The 22,331-nt window shown below is 47.9% G+C and overlaps 1 protein-coding gene and 1 long non-coding RNA gene across 6 annotated transcripts in view; one reads left to right on the top strand and one right to left on the bottom strand.

Moving 5' to 3' along the window:
• The window catches only part of TENM4 (teneurin transmembrane protein 4), a 2,712,352-nt gene that overhangs the window by 2,461,893 nt on the left and 228,128 nt on the right, over positions 1-22,331 (top strand). For all 4 annotated transcript variants that reach the window (XM_077867222.1, XM_077867224.1, XM_077867225.1 and 1 more), the window contains one exon: positions 20,328-20,583. In XM_077867222.1, the coding sequence (XP_077723348.1) occupies positions 20,328-20,583 (256 nt within the window). The remainder of the gene's footprint in view (positions 1-20,327; positions 20,584-22,331) is intronic.
• On the bottom strand, positions 249-22,119 carry LOC144294972 (uncharacterized). 2 transcript variants are annotated; one of them, XR_013362308.1, is made up of 6 exons: positions 21,779-22,119; positions 18,565-18,757; positions 7,150-7,245; positions 5,672-5,815; positions 2,893-3,026; positions 249-1,317 (listed from the first exon to the last, which is right to left on the bottom strand). It is a non-coding gene; the product is annotated as an uncharacterized LOC144294972 (long non-coding RNA). The 2 variants fall into 2 exon arrangements; XR_013362309.1 differs by lacking the exons at positions 249-1,317; positions 2,893-3,026 and adding an exon at positions 4,071-4,189 and having other exon boundaries at positions 21,779-22,118.

The raw sequence follows: 22,331 nt of genomic DNA, 5'->3' as shown, positions 1-22,331 counted from the left end.
CCGTCAACCAGACACCAGGTTCCCGAGGACTGACACCTCCCTCCTTGCCTTGGCCCTATGCCTCCTGTGTCCAGGCCTTCCCTGTCAGTCCACTAGGAGAGCAGGATTGCCCTGGGAGCCTGCCTGCAGTGCCTGACTGTGTGGTTACAGCCCTGCTATGCTGCACAGATGGGCTCAGACAAGGCAAACGTGCAGCATCAAAGAGGGAGCGTCTGTAATTATGGCTCAGACCTCAAGTGTGAGTGAGGGGGGCAGTCAGACTCTATCTTCATGGTAGTTTTTGACATTTAGAAATATTTCTAAATGCCACATTTGAGTTCTAGTGAGGGAGAAATAGAGATGTATATCCGAAGTTCCCTTGGGTGCAGTCCAGTTGTTACTGGACATGGTCACTGTGACACGACATTGCCTGCCCAGATCCAGCTCTACAGAGCTGAGGTATCTCTTGTATCTAGGGATCCAGAGATGACAGACCCAGGCATCACCTTCATTCTTCCACAAGCTTTAGTCAGCCAGAGCATAGGTGAGACCCAACGCATCATAAAAATGCCAGTGTTCACAGGACTGGCTATTGCCAGCTTCACCGAATCCCTTTAACTTACAGTGTCAATCGGGGGCCCTGGGAAGAGGGAAAAGAGCTAGCCCGTAGAGAGAGGTAGAAAGAGATCATAGAGTCAAGCTAGTCCTAGGTTTGAATCCACCACTCACTGGCTAACCTCCAGCTAGTCCTTTCACTTCTGCGAGCCTCAGTTTCCTCATTTATGAAATGAGGGTGATGGCGATAAAACTTCCCTGTGCTGTAACCCCGATGAGAGCGCATGTGATGTATCTGACACGCAGGAGGCTCAGCATTTGCTGCTGGGGAGAAACAGCCCAGCGCAAAGGTACGTTCTCCGGGTGACCTGACACAGGAAAGGTCATGACAGCCACAGCTTCGAGCATCTTTTTCTCCATTTGGAATTCTTCTACCTGATTTGCATGGGCAGTTAAGAGAATAGAAACATTAAAAGGTTTTTTGTAATATCTTGTGTGATGACTTCCTTTCTGGGGTGATGCCTAACATGTATCAGATGGCTGCTTTTGCCTAATTTCAGCCATTAAATTAGGGAGGGATGAGGTAGTTCGTCCTCAGGGAGAAAAAAGAAATCAGTGTGAGTAAGCATGATTAGTAACAGCGTCCATGAGTAATGCAGCGGGAGGACGAGAACCTGACCAAGGCGGCGAACCGTGGAACTGTGATCCAGCGGACAGCCCTCCCCTGCCTCCGGGCTGGGCGCTGCAGCTGCTCCCATTTCCACACAGGTCATGCTCTGCCACCTGGAAGTAGATGTTTTCTCATTATTTAATATCCACCCATCACTACAGGACATTTTCAGATGAGGTAGAAATGGTCATTCCTGATAGTAGTAACAGAGCATTCTTTTTTCATTAGAGGGGATGTTTGTGATCATTTGCTTAAACGTTGGTGATGTCAGCCTACCATGTGGCAAGCATTGGACTGGGCTCAGGGGACATGGAGGTGAAGAAGTCACCTCAAAGGGCTCACAATCCTTGGGGACATGTGCATGCACATGTACTGGTGTACTGGGTGTGCAAGTGCAGACACCTTGTGATTTCAGGTTGATGGGGCCAAAAGCGGGTGTGGCCAGGTCTGTTTGAGGAGTGTGGAAGGCTCCGATGTGGTGTTGCAGTCTCTGAGTTGACTTTCAGCCTCATGACTGAGGAGGGGGCTAGGAAAGGCACTCTAGGCTGAGAAATCAGTGGAGGGGTTTTAGACAGAACTCCCACCTGTAGGGATAGAAACACCACCTGAGTTTTTTAAGGAAAGAAAACGTAGTGGGTGACATAACTGAAGAGTCTAAGGGATCATTTTTGCATCAGTGCAACTAGATCCAGGCATTCCAGTAATGTCTTTCTGAATCTTTTTCTGTCTCTTGACTTTGTTTCTCTTTGCTTTGGCCTCATTCTTATGCAGGCATCCCCATCTGATAAAAGGAACCCCTCCAGGCTTATATGCTACCAGCTTTGTAAACCAGGTAAAAGAGTGCCTCTTCCCCCACCCCACACTCCCCCCTGGGCTTCAGCAAAATCCCGAGATTGATTCTGACTGGCCTGACCAGGGTCACATGGCCCTACCTGAATAAGACACCCTGGCTAGAGGAATGGGGGTGCTCTCATTGGCCACCCTGAAGCCAGTTCTATTCAAATTCAGAGTCTAAGAGTAGATCTCCCCAAAACAGAGAAAGAATTTCTATTTTTAGAAGGGGTTTCCTGGGTGGCTCAATTGGTTAAGCACCTGACTCTTGATTTCACCTCAGGTCATAATCTCAGGGTTGTGGGATTGAGCCCCTCATTGGGCTCTGCACTGAGCATGGAGCCTGCTTAAGATCCTCTCTCTCCCTCCCCCTCTGTCCCTTCCCCCACTCATGCATGTGCACCTACTCTCTCATTCTCTCTCTCTCTCAAAAAAAAAAAAAAAAGAAGAAGAAGAAGAAATGCCAGACAAGCAAAAGCCAGTAGGTACACTAAAGAGGTAAAGGCATGGTGGGAGGAAACAGCCTTGAGCAAGAGGAATCCTGCATGTCTTCCAGAAATGGAGGCTAAGTCGACAGCATTTGCTTCATTTTTCCTCCCACCCACTAACTAAGGTCTTTATGTTATAGTCACCAGCAGAACTGGTCTCTGACAGTACCTCATACTCAATCCCAACTGTGGTTCCTGGGCATTACAGAGCATGAAAATATAGGGGTGCTGTGGGTAATTGCCATTATTATAAACAGTCGAGGTGGAAAATATGCTTAGCATACCGCAGTAAGGCTACACTGGCTAACCTTTAGGGCTTCCGCTCAGTTAGCATGAGAGTCACCACAGCATGTGCTGGGCATGACCTACCCAAGCAGTAGAATGCAGAGATCGAGGACACCGACTCTGGAATCAGACAGCATAGGTTTGCATCCTATCTCAGGTACAAGTCTGTCCTTGGAGGCAAGTTCCACAATATCTTTTTCATATTTCAGTTTCACCATCTGTGAAATAGAAATAATCATAGTAACTACTTCATAGAGTTATTATGAAGACTGAGTTCATATGTGTACAGCATTTAGACCAGCTCCTGGTACATAGTATGCACTGTACACAGTGTTAGCTATGGTATGTTCTTTACTGTTGTTATTGTTATTATTCAACTCTACATCAGTCTTGTCAGATAGATCTAATCGTCCTCCTTTCAGAGATGGGAAATTGAGCCGTAGAGAGTTAAGTGACTTCTCCTAAGATCAACAGCATGTCATTGGTGGAGCTGGAACTTATATCCAGGCCTTTCTGACTCCATTATTTTCCCACCACTTGGTGCTCTTCTGCTTCATATCAAGCATTCATCCATCCATCCATCCATCCATCCATCCATTCATCCATTCATTTACCCATTTACTCAGTAAACACAGGGCTTATTTCATGTCAGCAATGGGCCAGGTGCTAGGGATCCATTGACTGAATTCTCTTGGTCCCATCAGAAATTCTGATTATCAGCTTTACATGTGTTTGATTTTTTTTAAAAAAGGGAAACCAATTAATGATTCATTAGTGAATATAGCACATGTGAGAAATGAAATATTCTAAAATACAGAGTAATTAAGGGGGGTTTATTAATAGGATTCTGGGAGTAAAGAGTTTGGCAACAACTCACAGAAATATTTGCTGAGCAAATGAATCAGGCCCAACACTCTCCATTTGCTCCACTTTCCTAGGAAGGAACTGAGGTCGGAGAGGTGGGGTGACTGGACCACATGCCAGTGAGATCATGGCAGGGCTGGAACTAGGACCCAGACCTACTGACCACCTTGCTACCTTAAGATAATTGGTAGGGCACGAATCAGACTCACCTGGGCACTCAGTGGGCACCTTCCCTCCCCCAAGCCATTCAGGAGACTTTGATTCTCACTTTGATTTCATCAGGATAGTCCAGAAATCTGGGGAGCCACAGTAACTAACACAGAGTAAGATCATTGCAAATGTCCAACAGATGTTGGCCAGAAATGGTGATTTAATCCCTGTAAGTATCTTAACGTATTACCTTGATTTCGGAATTGCCTCAAGGAATCCCGAAACATTAGAGGTCCAAAGGAGAAATAAAGGGGAACTAAGTGGCCCTGGGAATCTGCTGTCAGCCATGTATGAAGCTTGGTAGGTGCTGTGGAAGGAGGAGGCAGGACAAAGAAGCAGAGTTATTGGGACACCTGGGTGGCTCAGCGGTTGGGCATCTGGCTTTGGCTCAGGGCATGATCCTGGGATTCCGGGATGGAGTCCCATATCGGGCTCCCTGCGTGGAGCCTGCTTCTCCCTCTGCCTGTGTCTCTGCCTCTCTCTGTGTGTGTCTCTCATGAATAAAAAAATAAAATATTTTTTAAAAAGAAGTAGAGTTATCAGGCCTGGGTTTCAATCCTGGCTTTGTTGTTGTGATCTTGGACTCCCAGTGGTTGCCCCTTCTATAAATTGTAGTATTCTGGACAAGTGTCCTAACTTCTCATTCTTATGCAGGCATCCCCATCTCAGAATTGGAAAGGGGATACTAATATATACTTTACAGAGTTGCTTTCAGGATAAAATAAGATCGTGCTATGGAAAGAACTTAGCACAGACCGTGGCACAGTTATCTCTCAGTAAACAATGGACATTAGGAATGTTGGCATAGTCAATAAACATTTATATCAGACATATAATAATAAAGTAGTACATGTACTAGGCATTGGTAATACAAGAGCCACAGTCTAGTAGGAAACCCACTGTTCTCTCATTCAGTTTTCAATCTGTGAGTAGGTATAATTATCTCTGTTTTATAGATGCTCTCAGAGAGGTTAAGTAACTTAGTCAGGTCACATAGCCAGTGAGTGGCAGAACCAGGATTCAAACCCATATCAGCTGGACTCTGAAGCACCTTTCCATTCCAGGACACTGAGGCAGTTTGGCCTTTCTATTTTAATTTTTTTCCAGGAAACAAAAGCAGCAGCCAGGCAAAAGTGTACTTCTTCCATTTCCTTATTTTAAAAAAGAAAAAGAAAATGTAGTATGACATTCTGGCGTGGGTGGAATTCCTGGGAGATGTGCCTCCAAATCCAAATTTGCTTCAGATTCATCAAGATGCCAGGCCTGGAGATCTACACCCTTTCAGTGGTGTCAGCAAGCCTCTGCACTACATCCTATATCGTCAAGAGACATTTTTCTTAGCGGGCCCTGGGCTGTATAAATTAGGCGGAGCAGTGATCACTGTGGTTATGAATATAACTGTTGGATTAAGGTTCTATGGTGGCTGCATTATTTGTTTCGCAAACCTGAGCTGGGCTGATTGGATTTCTCTTCCTTTCTTTTTTTAACATAAGTAGATTCTGAAATTGGAAAAATAAAATATTCCACAGCTGAGAGAAAAGAATTAGCTTGGGGAATGAGCCCAGGTGGTGCCCACAGACTGTACACTTTCTGCATTGAAATAAAGTTAGCACCGTCTGTGCCCTTGCTGCAGGGACTTGCTCTGTAAGCTGTCCGTGAGGCTATGGCAAGAGAAAGGGCAGGAGTTGGGGGTCAGTCATCTTGGGAGGGCACTGACAAGGAGGGCAGCGCTTAAGAAGGCATTCTCAAGTATGAATAATAGTAATGATACCATTTATGGAACACCTACTATGCTGGGTGGATGGCGAGGTAAAGTGTGGAAAGTATGCCATCGTCATCAGGAGCATGGGTGTTGAAGTTAGATTTCACCTCCAGCCTTGCTGTTGAGTAGCTATAGAGCATGAGCAAATTTTCTGAGCTTCAGTTCCCCTGTCTATAAAATAGATCGTAATTGCTAGCATTTAGTGACTCCTTGCCACGTACTGGGCATGCTCTTGGCACTTTACATTAATCGTCCCAGCCACCCCATGAGTTTTATCTCCGTATCTGAAGTCAGGAAAGTAGGGCACAAGAAGAGCCAAGTGTCTTGTACCAGGCCCCACAGCGAGGGAGTGGCAGGGACAGAATTCAAACCCAGGCTGTCTGGCTCTCAAATCTGCATGCCAAACTTGCTGCCTTACGCTCCTCTTCCACCTCAGAGGACTCTTGGGAAGAGAAGATGGGGAAAGTGTGTTAAAGATGCTTAGCTTAGTAGCTAGTTGTCCTTTTGGCCTTCAGTGCTCTAAGGCCATTATTAGTACTGTTATTACATTTCGGTGGCCTGGGGATTGAGCCGGTCCCTTTGCAGAGGACGTCGGAGGACAAATTCCTTTTATCTGTTTCTATTATGTCTTGGTTTATGGACATTGATGGATGAAATACCTGCCTAAGATCTCCTGAGCTTGTATCAAAAGGAAAACCTACATGTGATCATGTCATAAATGATGAAAAGCATCTCTGTGATCTGTATAATGAGTTGAATGACTTTCTCCCTTTTTCCCTAAGTGAGGACTTTTATGGCCTGAGGGAGAAGGTAAAGACCACTTGAGCAGGGGCCTCCATGTTTCCTAGGATGTGCTGGGGTTTAGCGAGTGCTCTCTGCTTGAGGTAGGAGGAATTTGCATGTGGTTTCTAGAGGCTGTGGAGGGCACTGGGCTTGGAGTCTCTGCTTATGGGAAGCTACCTGGGCAAGCCATGTAAACTTGAAGAGCCTCAGTTCACTTGTGCATAAAAGGATAGTGACACCTACCTCTTAGGGTTGTGGTTATGGTGTATTATCAAACGGTAAATTTTTTTGTACTCCCCCAAACACCTCATCTATAAAGGTATTGATATGATTGTTGTCTAGTCATAACAAAAATATAGTTGATGTTTTTGCATTTAATAAATTGCTCAATACATATAGCTTAAGTACCCCAGAATTTATTTTTTCTTGTTCTGCTGCCTCTAGGGGGCATGAAGAGTAGAAAGAGTAGTGATCTGTGTTGGGACCCCCGCTTTTATCCTTTCTTAAGTGGTATGACTAAGGGTGTGTTTTTTGCTTTGTTGTTTTGTTTTTGAATCAAGATGTCATATTAAAAAAAAAAAAAAGATGTCATATTTAGTAAAGTTGTCCCAAATGCTAGGGCCTGAGATATCCCATTGTTGAAAAAGTTCAAAGACAAAGACATGAGCAGATTTATGAGACTTGGGAGTTTTTTTCTGTAAAATGGGGAAATTAAGACCTACCTCACAGTGTTACTCGAGAGATGAAATGAGAGTCCTGCTCATCATCACGTGTCAATAAATATTCTCTTCCTTCCAACAACATCTTGGTTCCCAGACCTACATAGACAGGGGCTTACTTTAGTTTAATTCAATATTTACAGATGAGTTTAATAGCCTTACAGGGAAGCCAGCTGAAGGTCTAGGAAAGACCAAATGCAGATAAGATCTCAGCTCTTGAAGACCCTTTAGCCTAAGGGGAATGTAATTAGATGTAATTCTAAGGATCTAGAAGAATGAATTTATAAACCTCAACTGAGTCCTTCTATTTGCCGATCATGTGCTAAAGACTATATGCACCATCTCCTTAAATCCTTGAAACAACACTAAGCAGTATATGGTGCCATTATCCCCATTTTACAGATGAAGAAATCAAGACTTTCAGGAAGCCACAGAGCTAGGAAGTGGTGGAGCCTGCCTGGTTTCAAACTCAATTCCATTGGACTTAGCACTCGACTTCCTGGCTACCATTTTGTTTGAATGGGACTCTTTGCATGAAAGCTGGGATCCAGAAGAGAGTTGTAGTGTGGCCAGTGTGTAAGGAGGGAAGTGAGATTTGAACCCAAAGCAGCCTGAGCCTGAGCCATGGCACTTAATTACCATGTCAATTATGCTCTGTGGCTTCTAGTAGCCTGTGGCTTCCATTGAACATGTCTGTGTTTCTTCTAAGAGAAAGCAGTTTCTTCAGAATTCCTGATGGGTGTTCAATGCAGGAAGGCACACGAACATGGTTAATGAGAATTCACCTGTCCACGTGCTGGTGCTCAGCCTCCTATGAGGCCATACAGTGGTGGGGGGTGAACCTCACGTTGGGAAAATTGCCTGATAAACCGCCCTGCCCTTCAGTGCTGACATCAGTTTCAACAAAGTGGGCCATTCCCCCTGGGAGCCTTGAGATTTGTTGTCATGATTTCCTTGTCATCTCTTCCTGGCATCTTCGACTGTTGATTAAAATATAAAGAGTTTATATACACCTCAGTGATCAGCTGTCTTTCCTGTGCAGTGTGGAGAACATCAGGTCAAGTTTAAAGAGAAAGATCAAAGTGCCCAAATTACTCTGTGCCCCTTGAGAACCAGTGGCAGTACCTGGGTGAGAGATCCTGCCATGTACCCCAGAGAGAAGAGGCATCTGTTTCTAGCCTCACAGCCTGTGACATGTTAAGATAAGACCTCTGCCCTTGGAGCTCAGAGTATGGTAGGAGAGACAGATGTGCAAACAAAATACGATAACTCCGAGTGAGCTCTGGGGGCTGGAAAAGCCCAGAAGAGGTGCCTCTAACCCAAACTAGGGGTGGAGGTGGTGGTCAGAGAAGGCTTCCTAGAGAAGGTTACTCCTAATCTGAGTTAACATGAAGGAACAAAGAAAGGCATCTATGCCTAAGAAAACAGCATGTGCAAAGCCGTGGATGTGAGAAAGGCAGTGAGCAATTTCATGAATGGCTTATAATTAGCCTGTTAACCTTGGCACCTTTTTAAAGAGGGGAGTGGAAAGCTGTGAATGCTGCCCTGGCAGGCTCAGGCCAGATGGCAAGGAGTCTTGTCCCATGGGCAGTGAGGAGCCACTGAAGCTTTATCATGAGGGAGTGATGAGGTTGTTTTCTTTTAGAAAGCTCACTCCTGCTGTTGGATGGCAAACAAATTGGAGGTAGGAGAGCCTGTGAGCTGGAACACCAGCGCTGGCTGTGGCCTGGCCTCGGGATGCACTGATGGGACCTGACCTAGGGTGGCGATAGTAGGAGCAGTGAGGACCTGGTAAAAGAGGGAGGTGGTGGTGTTGATTCCCCAAGGTCTGGTTTGGTGGACCGGGTGGCAGTTCTGGCAGCAGCTGGTGATGGTAAGATCAGAAGCTTAGCAGAAGGGGTCGAATTAGGGGCCAGGGAGCAGGGAGGCATTAGGTTTAGCTCTGTGTGTTATTTCGTCAGAGTGACAGAGGCCTGGAGTGCAGGGAAGAGGTTGAGGCTAGCTATTTAAGCTGCTGCTTTATCGACAGGGAGCTCACTATTTTGGGAGGCAGCCCATTGCAGAGCTTGGCAGGAACAAGGGTTTCCTGAATTGACTGCTGGTGGCCTCAGGTGACTTCTGGCCTTTGTGCTGATTCTTTGTCCTAAAGCCCTGTGGGGTAGGTTTGCGCCTTCTTCTAGCCTTCAGCTTTTTGGAGGCAACAGTAGTGTCCTACAGGTCTCTGAAATTCCCTGAAAGCGGCAAGGGAAGCCACAAGGAATCAGGCTGTCACAGGTTGGAAGGAGCCTCAGGAGATCATCCATAAGAGGAAGGAATCCCTTTTTTCAGACAAACAAACTGAGCCCCATAGAGAGGAAGGGATGCTCCCAAAGTCATGGAATGAGTTCATGGCAAAGCTGGGGGTGGTTCTTTTTTTTTTAATATTTTATTTATTTATTCATGAGGGACACACACACAGAGAGGCAGAGACACAGGCAGAGGGAGAAGCAGGCTCTGTGCAGAGAGCCTGACATGGGACTCGATCCGGAGTCTCCAGGATCACACCCTGGGCTGAAGGCGGTGCTAAACCGCTGAGCCACCGGGCTGCCCTGGGGTGGTTCTTTAATCTAGAACTCTCTACAGCACCACGTGATCGTGTGTGTGTGATTTCCTAGCTATAGGAAATCGTGTGGTTTAAGTGACAGAACTTGGACAGCTAATCATCAGACACTTACGTGTTTCACCAAGACTCCTAGACATATGCTCTTTCTTTAAGCCTTTTCATACATCTTTTCAGGCTAACAGCATTGGTCCTTTGTCTACACCTGGAGGAACACAGTTTCTAAACTCTTTACCATCCAAGGAAGCCAGGGAAAACATTACCTCCAGACACTCAGGGGAGGATCAGACTCTGTAATACTGGGATGACCCCCAATCCAGCCATCCCTCCTCTGGACCCACTCCAGCACATCAGCACAGCATGACCATCACTTTACTTGTACGAATGCACCCTACTCCATTTCCATGAGCTTCTTAACTGGTCCAACACACTGCAGACTCCCACTGAACTGAGCTCCACCCCTACATTCATGTCACACTCCTAACTTACCTATCAAATATGGTTTCTTGCTGATTTGGGACTTAACCTCACAGGTTAAGGGTCATTTTTGAAAAGGGTAAGAAGGTGACAGTGGAAGGTAGAAAAACCTACATGACAACCAGAAAGCTTTCCCAGGACAAGTTCTGCCTGAGGTGGACACAGCTTTAAGTTGGAGGAAAGCCATGTGCCCAGAAAAGTCTCCCCTGTGGCTGCAGGTGGCCTTTTCCAATTTTAGAGGCAGGGACTTTGATCCCTCTGTGTCCCTGGTATCAAGCACAAAGCCTGTGGAGAGTGACCTTTGCAAAAGGAATGGAAGCAAGAAAAGAGGGCAGGAAGAAGGAAGCACTGTGTTCCTCTTTCTTCCATCTTTCTGCCTTTGTTGGTGACTAATAACACAGCACAATCCAATATACAACTTGTTGTGCATGTCTTTTATAAGTAGCTGCTCATTAACAAATGTCCCAGGATCATCTGCCAAGAATGATACAGTCTTGATTTTAGAAATGGAGGCGACTCACAACCACTGCCCCCTCCAGTTTATCAGTTGGGGAAACTGGAACTCAGCCAGGTTAAGTGCCTTGCCCAAGGTCACATGATAATTAGGGGCTGATAAGGACAAGCACAGGAATGAAGTTTGGGCCAATGTAGGTTAGGAGATAGTTCTTCCAGGTTCAGCAGTGGCCTAGCCAAGGTGCTCATATACACACTTAAAAAGACAGGTCCTGGGGCACCTGGGTGGCTCAGTCAGTGAAGCATCTGCCTTCAGCTCATGATCCTGGGGTCCTGGGATCAAGCCCTGCATCAGGCTCCCTGCTCAGTGGGGAGTCTGCTTCTCCATCTCCTTCTGCCTGTCACTCCCCCTGCTTGTGCACTTGTTCTCTCTGTCAAATAAGTGAAATCTTGAAGAAGAAAGAAAGAAAGAAAGAAAGAAAGAAAGAAAGAAAGAAAGAAAGAAAGAAAGAAAGAAAGAAGAAAGAAGAAAAGAAAAAAGAAAAGAAAGAAAAGAAAAAAGAAAAGAAAAGAAAGAAGAAAAAAGAAAAGAAAAGAAAAGAAAAGAAAAGAAAAGAAAAGAAAAGAAAAGAAAGAAAAGAAAAGAAAAAATAAAAGAAAAAATAAAAGAAAGATAGGGCTGGATGCTGTGGACTTAGTTTGTCTGTAAATTGCCATGATCCTAGGACATAAAACAATGTTGATTATACCTCTGTCTGACAGATACTCTGACACTGTGTTCAACTGTGTGGACCAAGGCAGCAGGTTGCCCCTCACCCCCACTTGCACCCTAGGAGAGCTTTCATTGCCAGATGAGGAATCCCATGTGCATTTTAATGAAGCCTGGGGATTCTGGTTCACTCCTGTGACTACTCTAACATTTGGCTTTAAAAGGCTAGAAGTTGGGATCCTAAAGCATCCTTAAAGCTGCCTATCTGGCCCCATACACTCAGGGATACCCCCAGCTCTCACAGGTGGGCTCTAGCCTCTCCCTCTGCACCCCTTCACCCCCACACCATCCTTGCCACCTTAAGGAGCTGTATCTCTCAGCCTGTGGGCCCTTGCTCCTGCCAGCCTCCCTGCCAAGAATGCCCTTTCCTTCCCCTTTATCCTTCCCGTTTACAGGACATACCTCCACCCTGTCTCTCCTTCTGTGCTCAGTGCAGGTCCTTGTTCTTCCTAGAAGCTTTCCCAGGCCACTCTACCTCCAGACTGCTACAGTCATGAAGGATAAGGTGCTGCCCTGCAGAGGATGGTGAGAGGGTGTCACCCCCCCCCCCATCCTTCTCCTCCTATATTTCAGTGTCCTGCTGCACTAACACTTAGCCACACCTTTGTGGAAGCCAGGGGGCACGGGGGCCCAGGTGATAGAAGCCTTAGCAGTCAGCTGCCTGCCCTGGAGAAGGGCAGAGAGTGAGCTCAGATGGCATGGGAGCACAGCAGGCAAACAATAAAATCTTACGGCGGCTGTTTACCCATTCTCACAAACGAGGACTGCTCTAAGTGCTGACTGGCCTGTATGCCCCCAAGGAACACTGGGTCACCTGCCCTGTATCCGCCGGCCCCTCCTGCCAAGTGCCAGCTGTGCTTTCCAGTTGTTGTAACAACCAGAAAATACTCCCTTCCAGACACTCCCATTGGAAAACCACCGCTCCACACAGTGAGGCCTGTGCATCAGATGTTCTACGCTGTCCCCTCATCACTACATCTCAATACAAAGCACTTTAGTAGTCTGTGTTCACCCCACACTCTGTCCTGCCTGAATGAATGAGGAGCAGAAACAGCCACCTGATGACCTTGGGGTGCCCTTTTCTACCCCTCATCGAGAAAACTGGAAGGGGAGCCTTCGAAAAGCTCCTGCCCGCAGTCTCAGCTTCCCTGGGCCCTCCCCGCCACGAGTCACTGTGGGGTTTCAGGCCAAGTACCTTTTTGAAATGCTGCACATTGGCAGTGACACAGAAAGAACAGCACAGCAGTGAAAGTGAACCAAAAGCATTTATTTGTTCAGGGAGGGAACAAAAAGGTCAGCCTCTAGCCTCCTGCTCAGACCAGTGGTTCCATTTTGGACTTCACAGTCTGTATTCATTCTGTGCTAAGCTAATAATAATAATAATGGTGAGGGCACCCGGGTGGCTCAGTCGGTTAAGCATCTATTTCAGCTCAGGTCATGATCCCAGGGTCCTGGGATCAGTTCCACATTGGGCTCCCTGCTCAGCGAGGAGTCTGCTACTCCTTCTTCCTCTCCCTCTACCTCTGCATTCATGCATTCTCTTTCTAATAAATAAAATATTTAAATAATAATAATAATGATGATGATAGTTGTCCCTCTTACATAGGACTCTACAGTTTGCAAGGTGCCTTCATATACATTTGACAAATGGAGAAGCTAGAATGCAGGCTAAATAATTTGAGATTATACAGCTTAAAAGAGGCAGAACTGAGGCTGGAAGTCAGACCATCAGATCCCGGCTGCCGACTGTGGTGACAAAGAGCTTTCTGGACTCTCTAAATTGGTCGTGTAGGCCAAGGTTCATTAGCTGAGCTCTCAGCACTGCTACATCACCGTCCCAAGTTAGCAGTGCTCGATGGCATTTTAATGGGAGCCAAATAACTCTTCCTGTTGGCATTCACAGGCAGCTGGAGTTTTTGTGTTTTATGGTAATTAAATACCATCATCTTTCATATCTGACAATCTTTAGGGCCCTATGAACGACTGCAGTGCACGCCAGGTCACCGTCAACTCTGGAGCAAGGGAGACCGCAGGGCGCCTGTTGGCAGTTTCGCAGGGCTGAGTGTGGGCACCTAGCCTGGCACCCTCTCACGGAGCCACTGCTGGCCTTACATTGCAGGGCTGCTGACACATTAAAATTCTTTGCCGGAGCCAAAGCCCTGAAAGTTCATGTCTTTTTCTCATGAGTGTGCTCTTATGAAAGAATAATGACCCACTCGGCTGGAGCCTCTCTAGCAGCCAGGCATCCTGCAGTCAGCCTGGGCCCTGCTTGTGGTCTGTCCCCACCTGGCTCACCCTCCAGCTGGCCACCAGAAATCTTCCTCAAACATTAGTGATCACGTCACACTTCAAGCCCACTGGGGACCCTCTCCCCTTCCCCATTAAGGCCAAGTTCTATGGCGCAGCACCTGCAGGCAAGAACCACCCTGGACCTGCCTTCAGCATCTCCTCCCCGAGGTTAGCCGCTGCCCCTCCCAGCCATCACACTACTCATCCAAGTGCCCCAGTGAGCCTCACTGGCTCCCTCTCGGGCTTCCAAAACCCTCACCTGTGCCCACTAGACACAGGTCAGATGTCATTTCTCCTGAAGCCTCCCCCAGCCCCAGCAATTGGTCTGGCAGCTGCCTCAGTGCTCCACGGAGCTCCAGCGGGGCCGTGGGGAAAGCTAACAAGATTTCCAGGAGCCACCGCTTGTGGAGGGCTTTCTGTGTGACAGGCAGTGACATAAGCACTTGACCTGAGTTGACATACTTAATATATATACAGCAGGGTGTTTATTTTTTTTTAAAGTTTTATTTATTCATGAGAGAGAGAGAGAGAGAGAGGCAGAGGGAGAAGCAGGCTCCATCCAGGGAGCCTGAGGTGGGACATGATCCTGGAACTCCAGGATCACACCCTGGGCCAAAGGCAGGTGCTAAACCACTGAACCACCCAGGGATCCCCACAGCAGGGTGTTTAACAGCATGGCCCGCAGAGCCAGACTGTCCAGGTTCAAATCCCAGCTCCATCACTCAGTGGTTTTGTAATCTTAGGCAAAGTGCTTACCATGCTGGTACCTGCGTTCCCTCCTCTACAGAATGGGGAGTGATATTAGTACCTTCATGGTAGGGGCACCATAAGGATTAAATGATTCCAGCACTTAGACCTGGTCACATAGCAAGTACTCAGTAAATGTTAACTATTGCAGTTTCATCATCATTGTGATTTTGTGTAGCATCTGAGTGTCTGGTTTTTTTCGTAGACTGCGAGCGGCTCCAAGGCTGGGACTGTATTGGTTTCAGCTCTGGATTGCCATCTTTCCAGTCTACAATAGCCCTTCTTCCTCATCTCCCTCTTCCTTTTGTTACTGTTACTATTATATATTCGTTTTAACTTCACTCAGAGAAGTTAAGTGACTTACGCTAAATTATGTTAGCCTGTCAGAGCCAGAGCCAGGGTGGAGCCTGGGTCTGGAAGACTCCTGAGCTCTGCCCTTACCCCTTTGGGCAGCATGCCTCTGTTGGCCAAGGCTGCGGCTCATCCTCATCTTAAACATCATCCAGTCTCTGCACATAGCAGAGGGCTATTTAGTGTTGTTGATAGATCGAACAACAGCAAGGGCCATCTCCTTAGCATGCACCTGACCCCAGCACCGTGGTTTGCTCTGACATGCTTATCTAGTGTGGAAACGGGTGCTTTGAAGACATGGAGCCCCCATGCCTCTGATTTTGTCCTGAGAGTTGGGCTGCAGCCATTCCCATCACTTGTGATCTGTATATTGAAGTACAGGCACCCTCCTGAGACCAGGACTCCTAGAAGCCAGTGGGAGGTCCAGAATAGGATCCGGCTGCAATAAAAGAACACCACATTTCTGTTAGATATTTTCTTGCTCTTTTTCTCTCAAGGATTTTTGCCTTGGAACCCCTGTTGTAAATGTTGTACAGTGATTATCACGAGGATGATTCAGCACTTTACAGTTTATTCATTCAGCATGTGTTTATCATAACCGTGGAATTAATAGTTGCTGATGTGTAGCATTACTGTACTACAGACACTGAGCTAATAAGCACCTTACATACATCATCTCATTACTTCTTATAACAAACCCATAATGTAGGTAGTATCTAGATCTAGTTAGTGGTAAGAAAACCGAAGCTCCAGAGAAGTTAAGTAACTTGATCAAGGTGACACAGCTTATAAGTGACAGAGCCAAAACAAACCCAGGGCTGTCTGACATCAAAGCCTGACTCTTTCTATTACCTAATGCTTGGAAGAGCACTCTGAAGAAGCCTCGTGATGATCTCAGTTCAGGGGGATGCTCCTGGAGGCTTCAGTGCTCAGGATTTTTGTGCATATAAAATGAAAAAAAAAAATGAAAAAAAAAATGTTTGAGGTGTTGGAGGGAACCAGCAACTGCAAATATATCTGAGAACTTGTAGGAAGCAAAAATAGTCCCTGAAAAACCAGGCTTGCAAAACTCAGATAAGCAAGTGGTCTTTACTAACAGAGGTGTGCAGTATAACAGTAAAAATGACTCATATCTGGGCTTGATTCAGAGATGTACTTGGAGACTCTATCTGTGAAAAGAGGGTGCAAATTGGAATTTACAGCACAGCTTTGCAAATGTACCAATGCATACTCCCAGGTAGCAGGAGAGAAGCCATTGCTTGTGCAAGCAAGAAGTCCACCCAGGGGATCCCTGGGTGGCGCAGCGGTTTGGCACCTGCCTTTGGCCCAGGGCGCGATCCTGGAGACCTGGGATCGAATCCCACGTCGGGCTCCTGGTGCATGGAGCCTGCTTCTCTCTCTGCCTGTGTCTCTGCCTCTCTCTCTCTCTCTGTGACTATCATAAATAAATTAAAAAAAAAAAAAAAGAGAGTAGAAGATTATAAAAAAAAAAAAAAAAAAAAAAAAAGAAGTCCACCCAGCTAATTTGCTCTTCTCTACTCACATTCTGTCAATATTGACAAGGGATATGGAGATGAATAGCACGTGGTCCCTTCCCTCAGGGAGCAGTGGAAGCCCAAGTACTTGGCACTTGAGCAAGGGCCATCACTTTTCATCCTCCAGAAAGTGGTGATGTAGGAATGTGTACACCCTTTCACAGCCCAAGGACCAGGGAGCTAAAGTAAGTTACTGGAGGCCATCCAGCCAGTCTGTAGAAACCAGCAGAGTAGGGCCTCCCTTGGGCCATCTCTATGTCATTCACTACTGCATTCCCAATGCCTGGCTTGCCAGACCTGGCACAGAACAGGCACTCAAGAAATGCTGAATGAGTGAACTAGTTCTGAGTTTCCCTCTCTAGATGGGGAGTATATATTGGAGAGGGGAAAGGACAGAAAGAAGGACCCATTATTCCTGTGCCCTCTATCCTCCCTCTTGGCCTTAGGAGCAGAAAGGAGATTCCATTCAGACCAGAAGAGATAATGGCTCCTTAGGAAGGTCATGTCTCTTTTGGGAAGTCACGAGTCCCAAAACACAGAGTTTTTCCCATGGGAACCCAGGAAACCTCAAAGCCCCCTTTCCTAATGTTCTCAGAATGGAAGGGATAAGGGAAGGGGAACAAAGGGCCTAGCCAAAGCAACCACATAAGTCAGTAAAGGGCTGCATAGATCCATGGTCTAGAGAGCCCCGGGTGATCTGATATGATTTTTTGGTACACAATGTCCTTTATACTAGGATTATTCTCTTGGATACACTGCCCAAACCACTCACAAGAGCCAGTTACTCAATACACCTGGTCAGTTGTAGGACTGTGATCACTAGCACAGAAGGAATATGGATTTTTATACCTATCAGAAGAGGCAGGATGGGGACTTAAGTAGGCTAGCTGTAAGAGAAAAGGAAAAGGTGAGTGGTTCAGGTCAGCTTCTATTAGCATTCCCTGGAGGAAAAAAAGAACTTTGGGCGTGGTAGATCAAGGAAGGCTTTCTGGAGAAGGTGGTAATTAAGCTGAGCTTCAAAAAATAAGAGAGGATTTGGACCAGGACATTCTTTATCTTCACAGGGGAATTTCCTTTTAGAAGTTACTTTTTTAGGGATGCCTGGGTAGTTCAACGGATGAACATCTGACTTTGGCTCCTGTCATGATCCTGGAGCCCCGAGATCAAGTCCTGCATCGGGCTCCCTGCAGAGAGCCTGCTTCTCCCTCTGCCTGTGTCTGCCTCTTTCTGTGTCTCTCATGAATAAATAAAATCTTAAAAAAAAAAAGTTTTTTAGATCTATGGCCAGTGGTCTTATACTTTAAAATCTCATTATTTCAGGACTCTCAGCAGTGGTTCTAAAGACTTACCAAGCCAGACCGTGGCATCCCCACTTAGTCACAAAGCAGAGGTCTGTTTGTAGGCTTGCAGGCCAGCTTGTCCTGACCCAGAACTCAGATGCCTGCTGTCTCTACTGAGGGGGGTTTTCCTGCCTTTGACCATGGACTGAGACAGTTGAGCTGGTGTCTGTGTTTTGGGGATCATGGTTTGGTAGACAGAATTCAGGCTTTGGATTAATAAGGACTATTTCCTAGTTCTGTAAACCTCAGCTTCCTTATCTATAAAGTGGAACTGAGGATAATACTGCCCTCTGGGGGTTGTTGAGAGCATTAGAACAGTTAAAGCTGTAAAAGTACACATAGTAGGTGCTCCTGGCGGCAGCTATTGTTATCAGTTGGGTAAACAAGCCACAAGGAGGTTGATGCTGGGGCACCTGGGTGGCTCAGCAGTTGAGCATCTGCCTTTGGCTCGGGTTGTGATTCTGGGGTCCTGGGATCGAGTCCCACATCAGGCTCCCCATAGGAAGCCTGCTTCTCCCTCTGCCTACGTCTCTGCCTCTATCTGTGTATCTCTCATGAATAACTAAATAAAATCTTTAAAAAAAAATGAGGTTGACTCTTGGTGGGGGGCATGGAGCAGGGCTCGGTCACCCTTCTCTGCTGGCCTCCTGTTAAGCACTGGATAGTAGTGGTCCAGTCCCTCTCACTGCTTCGGTACCCTGGCCTACAGCCAGCTGCCTAAAAGGCCAAGGGTAGGAGAGACACTCAGCCAACCCAAGAGGCTGCTTCTGCTGCTGGCTTCCATCCCAGGCTCCAAATGTCTCCATTAAAGTGCTGCCTGAGGACAGCGGACAAAACAAATGACCCTGCTATTCTCACCTTCCCCCGGTCCAAGGCTGCCTGCTTTCAGCCTGTTTGGCTCCCGTGCTCTCTTCTCTCCCCTCCCATGAAGGGACGTTCCTGCTGGCACAGCATGGCACATCTTCAGAAGGTACTGCTCACATTCCTGGGCACTGTCCTCATTGGAAATGAAGTTTCAGCCACTATGTCGCTGCAGCAGAACGCTTGGCCCCTGGGGGGAAAGGTGTGGAGGGTAGAGGGGGGAGATGATGACAGGTAGGGCTGGAAAGAGTGTGTAGGTCAAATTCTGCTGGACCCTGTGGGGGCTTTATCTTGAAATCTATTTTACATCTATAAATCTGGTGATAATAATACCTGTTGTTCCAGGTAGTGGAAGAGAGTAAATAAAAGACTTATCCTAATTCCCTTGTCTGCAAAGTGGGGATGAAAACAGTACCTGCTGTGCAATGGGTCATGAGGATCAGCTGAATTTAAACATGTAGAGGACTCAGAATCATGCCTGACACATACTGAGTGCTCAGTAATGGGATGAGCACTGGATGATATGCTATATGTTGGCAAATTGAACTCCAATTTAAAAAAATAAATAAAAATAAAGAAGTGAATGTCAATGATAGTTTTTAATAACCCCCAGGTGGTTTTTAATTGGGCTCACTCCCTTTACTCAAAATTCACTCCCTTCTCCTCCCCATGCCAACACTGACCACTGAACCTAAAATTTCACCATTACCCCTACATACCCAGGCCATAGGCCCCTTCTCTGCTTTATGTGTTCTCAGATTATCACCACCTCTGTAAACTTTAGTTTTTACTTACCTTGTTTGTTTCATTTACTAGATACCATTATATATAGTTAGCGTTTTCTACCTTTAGCATCCATTGGAATCACCTGGAGTTTGTGAACTCAGATGGCTGGGGCCCACCCAAGTGTTCATGGTTCAATAAGTCTGGGGCAGGGCCGGAGAACTTGCGCCTCTAACAAATTCGTAGGTGATGTTGAAGCTGCTGGTCTCGGACCACACTTTGAAAAACCTTCCCAAAAAGTATCAGATAAGCAGTGTGAAGTGGATGACGTCAGAGGGTGGTTGTGGGTTGTATATATATATTTTTTAATCCTTTTTATTGTGTCTCTCTTTTTTGGAATTTAAGTTCCACGGGGACAGGGATTTTGTCTGTTTTGTTGGTTGATGTGTCCCTAGCCCCGAAAATAGTAGGACCTCCGTCAGTACCCACCTCTGGGCCGCAGGGACACGCACGATGCACGGTGCCCGTTGCCGCCAGGCTGCGCCCACTTGGCCCTGGGGCTTGTCTGTGCCCGTGACCATGACCGTGCCCGTTGCCATGGCCGTGCCCGCTGCAGTGACCTGCCTGCGGCCATGGCCATGACCTTGACCGTGGCCATGACCTTGATCGTGACCGTCCTGTGACTGCGGCCGTGACCTTGACTGTGGCCTGCCTATGCCCGTGCCTCGACTGTGGTCGTGACCACAGCCGACCGTGACCTTGCCCGTGCCCGCTGCCGTGACCGTGCCTGCGGCCATGGCCATGACCTTGACCGTGGCCGTGACCTTGATCGTGACCGTGCTGTGACTGCGGCCGTGACCTTGACTGTGGCCGTGCCTGTGGTCGTGACCACAGCCGACCGTGACCATGCCCGTGCCCGTGCCCCCGATCGTGACCTTGCCGGTGCCCGTGACCACGGCCACGACCTTGCCCGCGACCTTGGCCGTGCCCGCGGCCTGCCGGCGCCGGCGCCCGCTGACGCGCGTGTTTGTGCCTAGATCCCCCGGGCGGCCTGCAGAACCACCCGCGGCTCCGGACGCCGCCGCCGCCGCTCTCGCACGCCCACACCCCCAGCCAGCACCACGCGGCCTCCATCAACTCCCTGAACCGCGGCAACTTCACGCCGAGGAGCAACCCCAGCCCGGCCCCCACGGACCACTCGCTCTCGGGGGAGGCCCCCGCCGGCGGCGCCCAGGAGCCGGCCCACGCCCAGGACAACTGGCTGCTCAACAGCAACATCCCCCTGGAGACCAGGTGCGGGGCTGGCGGGCGGGGGTGCCGGCGGGCGCAGCCCGGGGCGCCGGGGCCTTCCGGGGTCCCCACTCCCCGCCCGGAGGCTGGGGTCGGGCGCGGCGGAGAAGGGGAGAGGGCGGCGGGAGGGGCGCGCGGCCGGGGGAGCGGGCGCTTGCGAATCAAACGGCCCGGAGGGGAGGGCGGCCTGCCGCAGACAAAGGTATGAGCCCTCTGTGCCCCCTCCGACCCCTCTCCTGGTCTGTGCAGTGGGGATGTGCCCGTGGAGGGGCTCATATAAAAGTACGCGAGGCTGAGTGTGTAAAGGCGGCAGAGAGCAGGCCCTTGGTCAGTGTGTGATGGTGCGCCACACCCCGCCTTTCCCAGCTGTGATTTGGTCACCCTGTGCCTGGCCTCGGCGCCTGGCCTGTGGTGGGTGCTCAAGGAATGCTCCCTCTCCCTTCCCCTCACCTCCTACGGACTTACCCCTTTACACCCCCAAATCCTATAACCCCTAACCTGGGTACATCAGCTAACTTTTGTTTGCAAGAGCTTTCGTACTTGAGATATGATGTAGTTTTCACAGCTTTATGAAGAAGGTATTGCGATTTGTGATTCTGTTTGGGAGTTTCAGAGTCTGAGCATCAGAGAGGGTCAATGACTAGCTCAGGTCACATGGACGGTGGTCGTGTTGCTAAGATGTGAACTCAGGTTGCTGAGACTCGGGCACGGTGCTGTTTCCCTACACCACAGCACCTTCTCCAGGTCTCTCCTGGCTGGCCCTTCCCACCTCTGCCTTCTTCCAGCCTCACACAGTGCTTCCTGCACTTCAGGGACTTCAGTCAGGGTCTCTCTCTCTCCTCTCTGGTGAACCACTATTTTCCCAAAGTGGAAATGAGTTGTTTTATTTTTTTAAATGGTCATCACGGCATACAAGCTCACTGGAGAACATGCAGAAAGATCTAAAGACAAAAACTAGGTTCGTGCATGATCCTACCACTGAGAAGCCCTGTTGACTTTGGGGGACAATAGCCTTTCCCTACATTCTCTAAATGTGGCTGGCACAGTTAGAACTTCCTCATCTTCCACCGTGTCACTCAAAAGTAGTGGGGAAACCTAGATTTTATGTTCTCAAACTCCTGTTCTTCATCTGTGAAGAGGGCAAAAGTCATCCCACGTTTAAAGAGGTGAAATGAATCTATACGGAAAGTGGACCTACCTGCCTCTCTTTGGCACGTCACTATGATCTTTGCACATAGAGCGGGAGGGATCCAGGGAAAGAAAATCAACATCTTTTTTTGGCCATTTTCCTCCTGTAGAATCATTTTCAAAAAGCAAATTTATCAGAAATATGGTCCAGCTTGTGCCACTCCTAGTCTCTTAATATTGTCTCTGTTGCCATCCTTTAAAGTCAGGTGTGAGCTGTCCTTCTGTGCCTCCTGTGCTCTCAGAGTGAGGGAGTGGCATAATTGTGTGCCATCCCACCCAGGGTAGCTTAATCAGATCTCCATTATTTCCACTTATGGAATGACTGCACATGGCTGAGAGAAGCCAGCAAATAATTGATGGTTCTGATTCTCTGCATGGAACACAGTAGCCACTCCCTCTGTCTTGGATGTTCATTTTTCTCACTTAGACTCAACGTAGATGGTTCTCTGGGTTTTTCAAGGGGAAGGAAGATAGAGGCCGAGCAGCAGGGGCATTTTCCCGATGGCTTGTAGGAGATGCAGAGGTGGTCCTAGCTGACCTCTCTTGCCTCATCAGCCAGCCAA

This window comes from Canis aureus, chromosome 23 (genome assembly GCF_053574225.1).
Source record: "Canis aureus isolate CA01 chromosome 23, VMU_Caureus_v.1.0, whole genome shotgun sequence".
Taxonomy (NCBI): Eukaryota; Metazoa; Chordata; class Mammalia; order Carnivora; family Canidae; genus Canis; species Canis aureus.
The sequence above is the reverse complement of the archived record's forward strand: the minus strand, read 5'-3'. Positions and strand labels throughout refer to the sequence as shown.